Consider the following 8,121-nt stretch of genomic DNA (forward strand, 5'->3'; position numbering starts at 1 on the left):
AGTCATTGAAATGTTCACTAGCCTGACATAAACTATACAAGACCCATGTGTCCGGCTAGTGAAATTGTACACCTCGACCTACCACTTCCAGTTGTAGACACTACAATCGGAGTAAGATGGGCGTACAACCAGTTGATGATTTGGGCCAAAGAGTGGAAATCCAAATTAATTCCTGCATTATATTAAGACTATTTTTACGTATATTATAAACCGCGCCACTACTCAAAAGAGATCAATGTGGTCATCAATCGTTTTATAACGTTCTAATCTGACATGACCCTACATTTATTTTGATTTAATACATAAACCTTGATTCACTTTCTTGGTCGTATATACAATCGTAATATACACACTTTACTTATTATAAATTTGAAATTTACCACTACTTCTCTACTTTATATGAATTTCAAAAAACATTATGCACCTCCCCTTTATATGTTGCCATAGTAGTTTAGACAGATCTGGATTTCAAGCCATTTTGGTCCCTAGCGTCATCGACGAGTCCTAGATGGACGAAACAGCTGGATGGTGCAGTGCAATTCATTTTTTGGCATACTGCATCAATAAAAAACAAATTTGAGATGCAGTCACGTATGTGTATTACTTTCATCTTTCATTGTAGTCAGATGTGTTCAATACTTCGAACGACCTTTGTAATAACCATTAAGCCTAGAGTCTATCTCGCTGCGATGAAGTGCTATACAGTTAACCAGTCTATGAACCCACATTTCTAACAACTGTTATTCCGGTTGGGCGATGCAGGCCCTATTATCCTCTTTGCTGATAGATAACTGTCTAATGCGTTGCGCTGCTTATTATCAAGGAAATGATTTGCTGGTATTATTGATTTCCTTCCTTTAGATGTATATGAGTAATTGCCCTTTTGAACATCACAACTATTCAATGTCTTGTCTGTAAAATAAACTGCAGTAATATTCCAACTTGTCATAAAATCGCAATATCTATTTCTGTCAATAACATGAGACCCAGGGGTCATGGTAGCGGCAGATCCTATTACTCTAAACGTTATGTCTTTGTGATTCTCTATTGGAAGATTTGAACATATTGATATGAAATAAGTTGGTTATGAAAGTCATTTGTTCACTACTTTCACATCATATACATTTAAACCATTCACCTACATGAACTAAAATATCATGAACTTCAGCCGGCCTCTTTTATTATTCACAGGTCAATTAAACGTCTTAACAACTTTCAAAATATGACCTTGAAATTCGGTCATGGTAATTCTTTTGAACAAACTAGATCACCCATTACACAAGCTTAAACTGCCCAAAGATAATCACCCAAATCTTCTTGGTTGTTCAGAAGATGATTAACATTTTAACATATTGTCACTTTAAAATTGGGCCAGGGTAATTAATTTTAACAAATTTGATAGCCCTCATTCCAGCTTGTAACTCCTAATATAGCCTTCCTATGCGGTTTTTTTGGTATTCAGAAGATGTCGTTTGATTTTTTTTAAACAAATGTTACCTCGAAAATAGGTCAAGGTCATTCATTTTAACTCTTGACAGCCCTTTGTCTCAGTATGCTACTTACCAAATGGCATCAGCAAAGACCTTTTTGTTACCAGGAAGAAGTCGTCAGACGGATGACGACGCCGCACCACGGCATAAGCTCAATTGGCGTTTTGGGCCAAGTTAAATAATAACTATACTAAAATACAAATCCTTTTTATAAATATACAATGGCTCCCGGTTTCTTAACACATGTTACTTGTTGATTTTTTCTTAGCCCGATATTGTATATCTTGTCAGCCCTATAAAAAGCTATCACGGTGCATATTTCAAACCATTTTTACTGAAGCCAAGCAAGTGTTTCTTTAACAACTTAATTTGTCCCTTTTTGTTAAGTTTGCTTATCTCATCTGGGTATATTGTCGGTTTGCCGGTATAGCTTACTAAACGGCTTTAACTGGTCACAATAGTTCTGGGTGAAACAACTGTTATCAATCACCCTTGTTGGCACAAAGTGAATCGCGCAGATGCATTGATGGGGAGGAAGTCGGAGTACCCAGAAAAAAACTCAAGTGTTCAGGCAGTGGACGAAGAATTGAAACTAATTTCCATTTGAAAACATTTATTTTGATAATGTTATTTCACATGATTACGGACCACTGGGGCTATGTTCAAAAATATCAATATATCGTATATCGTCTCCCTGTGAGTTGTGGGCCTTACACGCGTAGTGGCCATAGTTCATATCAGTCACGGAATCGATGTGTATATCCGCACCATTGTTGGTCAGCCGGATATTAGTTGGCATTTTCTCACCAATCGCCTGTGCAAATAAAATAAATCACCAAGGCCTGTGTAAACAGCTTATTATCATCAGGCACCTGCGTCTATAACAGACGTTACATCATAAATAAAACACGGTTTCAATAAATCATGTTTGTCTATAGTTTACCATTGTATCATAAAGATATAATAAGAATGGTACAACGACCCTATGTGCCTGGATGGGCTCCGGAGCGCAGATCCATTGTAACAAGTTCAATGTGTACTCAATAATAGTACATTGTTACTAGTTTTCCCATTTGTAACAATTTCGTATTTATCAGCAATAATTCAATAAATAAATAAATCAAGAAGAGCAATAGAAATTGAGCTGACATAAAACCAAAATGATATTCTACATAAATAATGAATAAATAAGTAAATAAATATGTAAATAAGTAAATACATATGTTAATAAAAAATGAATTTGTAAATAAATAAGTAAATAAATAAATAATGTGTAAATAAATAAATCAACAACCAAAGGAATTGAACACAAAGTCTCCAAGAAAACCTTAGATAACAACTAGTGCTCTGGACAGTAGCGTAACATGTACCTCATAATAGCCATCAGATTTATAAATTGTCATTAGAGAAAAGACGAACGCAACAGACCAGAACAGTAATTAACTTACAAAGAAGCTCCAGGTGATGGAGGGAGTTGGGTTACCAGTCGCCCTGCAGGTTAAGTGTATGTATGACCCCTTATTAACGTCATGTAGTCTGGTGGCAAAAACAATCACCGGCTTCGACACTGTAAGTATACACAAATATGATTTGGAATAATTGGAGAACTTATGAATTTATATAATGTGTTATTGTCCGGAAACGTCGGGTGATAACTGGAGATGGAACTGAAGATGGTTTGCCAGCTACCCTGCATGTCAACTGTATGTATTGTCTCTGCTTAACATCAAATCGTCTGGTCACATAAAGTCACTGGTGACGACACTGACATATTCTTTCTGCAATTTGTATCAAATTTAGGTTTCCAACAAACAATCCCAAAAAAACATATCTTACATTTACATAATCATACAACCCCTATATCATACAAAAGTTAAGTAGTAACACTTAAGTATCATCAAACAGCTAGTTTCATACGTAGAGATTATCAGACTGTGATTTTACAGGGTTTGTCGTGAACATATTTTTTCTCATCGCAGTGGACTCCCTATTTTATCCACATGGTCGAGAGAATGTTCGAACGACAACTTATGAAAACCTTTGTAATGAACTGTTTATCATCTACATACCACTACCTGTTATATTCCTTTATTCATCAAGGTGGAGGTGAGAAATATTGAACACTGGTGACAAACAGTGGAGGTGAGAATATTGAACACTGGTGACAAACAGTGGAGGTGAGAATATTGAACACTGGTGACAAACAGTGGAGGTGAGAATATTGAACACTGGTGACAAACAGTGGAGGTGAGAATATTGAACACTGGTGACAAACAGTGGAGGTGAGAATATTGAACACTGGTGACAAACAGTGGAGGTGAGAATATTGAACACTGGTGACAAACAGTGGAGGTGAGAATATTGAACACTGGTGACAAACAGTGGAGGTGAGAATATTGAACACTGGTGACAAACAGTGGAGGTGAGAATATTGAACACTGGTGACAAACAGTGGAGGTGAGAATATTGAACACTGGTGACAAACAGTGGAGGTGAGAATATTGAACACTGGTGACAAACAGTGGGGGTGAGAATATTGAACACTGGTGACAAACAGTGGAGGTAAGAATATTGAACACTCGTGACCAACAGTGTATGCTAAAATATTGAACATTTCTGACCAACAGCGGAGGTTAGAATATTGAACACTTTTGACCAATGTTGGAGGTTAGAATATTGAACACTTTTGACTAATGTTGAAGGTTAGAATATTGAACATTTCTGACCAACAGCAGAGGTTAGAATATTGAACACTTTTGACCAATGTTGGAGGTTAGAATATTGAACACTTTTGACCAATGTTGGAGGTAAGAATATTGAACACTGGTGACCAACATTGTCGGTAAGACTGTTGAACACTGGTGACCAACAATGTAGTTCAGAATATTGAACCCTCGCGACCAACAGTGGAGGTAAGAATATTGAACACTGGCGACCAACAATGTAGTTCAGAATATTTAACACTCGTGACCAACAGTGGATGTTAGAATATTGAACACTTTTGACCAATGTTGGAGGTTATAATATTGAACACTTTTAACCATCTTACAGGTTGCAGTGTTGAACACGTTTGACCAATGTTGGACGTTAGAATATTGAACACTTTTGACCAATGTTACAGGTTGCAATGTTGAACATTTTTGACCAATGTTGGAGGTATTTTTATTTAGAATTTAGAATACGTAACTTAATGTTAACTTAACCGGCCGATCTGGAAAATATATCATATGATTCTTACTTCGAAAGTTAGAAGTAGTAGGTATACTCGTCGTTGTTGTAGTTGATGCTAGCGTTATGGGTTGTGGTAAAGTTGTGGAAGGTCTTTTATTATTGCAAAAGTTATCTTTGCAACACCCTGAGCCTATTGCTGAAAACTGTCTCTTTCCCACTACGCCGTCCACAGGAATGTGTAGAAAGGAACCTTGACAGTCCTGTAGGAAAATAATTCAGTGTAAGATTGAAAAAGAATGTAGTTCTATGTAAATTTTATTTTTTGTTTCATGGGTCCACAAAACATAAAACAAAAACAACCATAAAACAAACAAACAAACAAATTAAACTTTGTCCACAATTTATTTAACTGCAGCTTAAAAAATGTCAGGAGATTTTTCTTCATATTCACAATCCGTGCTTGTATTTATTAAATCAGAACATTTAATTATGAATCAGAACATCAAAGTATCCATGTTGATTAACAGTTTGATTAAGATGTGAATACAGTATATAATTGTTTACCTCTATTTCTTGTCCACACCGACTTGTCCACAGCAACGATCCAGATAGGGCACTTTGTTTCGTTCCTATATAGCATTGCTAATAATACAATGGGAGAATCAATATCAGATTACATCTTTAAATTGAAATAATGTTTTATATTGAATATCTTGAACTTATTTAAATGAATACATTAGTTGTATATTTAAAACACGTGTTTATAAATATTTTACTTATGCTTTCCTAACTCTAACATAAATTACATGTGTATGTGTAAGGTAGTATATAACCTTAACTCTAACACAAAGCACAGGTATAATGTGTAAGGTAGCATACAACCTTAACTCTAACACAAATCACAGGTATAATGTGTTAGGTAGCATACAACCTTTACACTAACACAAACCACAGGTATAAAGTGTTAGGTAGCACATAACCTTAACTCTAACACAAATCACAGGTCTAAAATTATTGTTTTTTGTGGGGTTTTTTTTTGTGGGGGGGGGGGGGGGTTCTGAGGTTTGATTGTTTGTTTTCTATTGATTTAGCTTCAATAAACTGGAACAGGAGTTACCTCACTGCGTTTTGAGATTTGCGGCGTTATATCAAGATTGACTTCCCAATTAAACTAAATTTGCGACATCTAACTACAGTAGAAGTGGATTTTTTTGCGGTAGAAACATTTGCGTTTATCACGGTGAGTTAATTCGTGCAAAAAAATGGAAAATGTGTTATCTAAAGATGAAATAGATAATAGATAAATCAAACATTGATGAATCTAATTTGAATTTATGTAACATATCGTCCTCACATCTAGAACTCAGGTAGTGACAAAAAAAACAACCACAAGGCACTAAAATGAGCATTCTTAAAAACATCAATATTCATATCACAATAAGAAAAAGCATATTTCCCCGCGACATCCTAATAGCCACCATAACAAATTCCATAGTCTAATGCTCTGAGGTTCAACACGTACCTCATGCACAGAACAGGCCCTGACTCTGTCACACTGATCGGGGCTATGCATGTAGTCACAATTGTAGCAGAGAACGGTCCCGGTCAGATCCAGTGCTTTATCAAGTGAAAATAACAAAACATCTGCGTTAATTGAACATCCTCGGTACTCTAGAGGTTACGTTCGATTACATTATCTGCACGCCTGGAATATGATCGGACAAAATCAAAAGCTCAGTATGCGCCACCTGATAAGGAGTAGATGAGACGAGAAGAATAGGTCTATCCTTTGATATTCATCTAACGAATCCCGGGGAACGTAACGGTAAAATTTAGTGGATTTCAAGTCAGGTGATGCTCCACTGTAAGCTTAAAAAGACAGGTATCAGCCAAGCGATTGGGAATAATTGTTTGTTTTACCTAAGACAAATCAATAGCTTGGTGCGTGTCTTCGGTTTTGCTTTGACATATTCCATATTCCAGGGATGCAGAGAGCGTTAGTGATCATTAACTCAGGAGTATCGAAGATGAGGAATGCGCTACAGACGTCTTATACGTACAATAATTTAAAAGAGTAAATATATATTTCTTTTTCTATAGATATTGGTGATCGCGTCTTCTTCTTTAACAGTGGTTAAGTAAACATAATGGCACTGATTGTGCAGTATATTTAGGTAAACCTAACTCAAAACGATGTTCAAAAAATATCTATGAATAATAATAGCATGATTTTCTTGCATTGGCATGAAACAATCACTAGCCAATAATACCAATACATTCATTAGTCATGGATTTATAGATAATCAAAAGACATTAACAAAAAATATTTTAAGAGACAAACGACATGATATATACTTATACACATAGTATGACATACAACAATAACAAACATGACATACAATTGTAAAAATAGCATAACATAAACAAGTGAAACTAGCATGAAATACAATATTAAAAAACATGACATGACACCAAAATGTCATATACTTACTCACATTAAATGACAAACACTTATAAAAAGTTTTATGACATGATAATAAAGACAATATTATATAAAAAAGAAAATACAATAAAATGACAAACAATAATAAAATACATGTATAAACAATCTCATACATTAATCATGATTATAATATGACATACAATTTTAAAAATATGTCATATAATGATTAAATCATAAAAAATATGCCATACAACAATAAAAGTAATATGACATACAATAAAAGAACATATTACACTTTGATAGACATTACATTATCTTCAAAAGTATTAATCACATGACATACAAAAATACCCGAAAGGAAAATATTAAGTTACTGGATCTATTCAATAGTGTTACCTTGACTGTTACAATGCCCGTTGATGACGTTGCAGATTTTTGTATCATTACAGCATGTCGAACAAATCACCACATTGCCGGCACCTATTAACCGAGAAGTCCTGGAGACATCTGAATTCCTCCTCCCAGTACTGGAACGACAAGCCTTAACAAAAACAAATAGCGTCTCCTGATATAGGCATTCACTCATTTCTGTGTTTTTATACTATATCATTTCATTAATTCCACCACACATAAATAACATTTGCTGATGACTACAGTAAAATATATGATAATCTATAAAATATCACTAATATGCCTAATATACTGGTTGGCAAACCTGTACACATTTAATGCATTTGTTATTTCAGTTGAAATGACAAATGTATCAGATACGTTCTTATTGTACAAAACAATCGATCGTACTAACGATATATGGACGAGGATACAATTAATGAATGGTTACAAACTCATTTAAGATACGTACTAGTGAGGATTCAAATCCCATATCATACAGTATGTGTCATTTATTGCTATTTTTATTTTTTCAAAAATATTAATATCGAAAACAATCTACAATATATATCAGAAAATATAAAATATCGTAGTAAGATCTTAGTGTGCCTGATTTATGCATTTTTT

General features: G+C 34.7%; 1 protein-coding gene across 1 annotated transcript; it reads right to left on the reverse strand.

The window, feature by feature from the left end:
- Nucleotides 1-2,092: 2,092 nt before the first annotated feature.
- On the reverse strand, nucleotides 2,093-7,998 carry LOC110459711. The gene is made up of 7 exons (XM_021512091.1): nucleotides 7,967-7,998; nucleotides 7,501-7,645; nucleotides 6,184-6,278; nucleotides 5,226-5,303; nucleotides 4,729-4,921; nucleotides 2,939-3,057; nucleotides 2,093-2,304 (listed from the first exon to the last, which is right to left on the reverse strand). The coding sequence occupies exons 1-7, from the start codon at nucleotides 7,985-7,987 to the stop codon at nucleotides 2,131-2,133; spliced, it is 825 nt and encodes a 274-aa protein (XP_021367766.1). The 5' UTR covers nucleotides 7,988-7,998; the 3' UTR covers nucleotides 2,093-2,130.
- Between the last annotated feature and the right edge of the window lie 123 nt (nucleotides 7,999-8,121).

The sequence above is a fragment of the Mizuhopecten yessoensis genome, unplaced genomic scaffold (assembly GCF_002113885.1).
Source record: "Mizuhopecten yessoensis strain PY_sf001 unplaced genomic scaffold, ASM211388v2 scaffold10189, whole genome shotgun sequence".
NCBI lineage: Eukaryota > Metazoa > Mollusca > Bivalvia > Pectinida > Pectinidae > Mizuhopecten > Mizuhopecten yessoensis.

Bases quoted from the DNA above. Each gene is read 5' to 3' on its own strand.
- LOC110459711 (XM_021512091.1), bottom strand. From the start codon at position 7,987: ATGGGATTTGAATCCTCACTA. The intron at 7,646-7,966 runs GTACGTATCTTA...GTTTTTGTTAAG, and splicing joins TGGGATTTGAATCCTCACTA to GCTTGTCGTTCCAGTACTGG. The intron at 3,058-4,728 runs GTAAGAATCATA...GTATACTTACAG, and splicing joins TACTACTTCTAACTTTCGAA to TGTCGAAGCCGGTGATTGTT.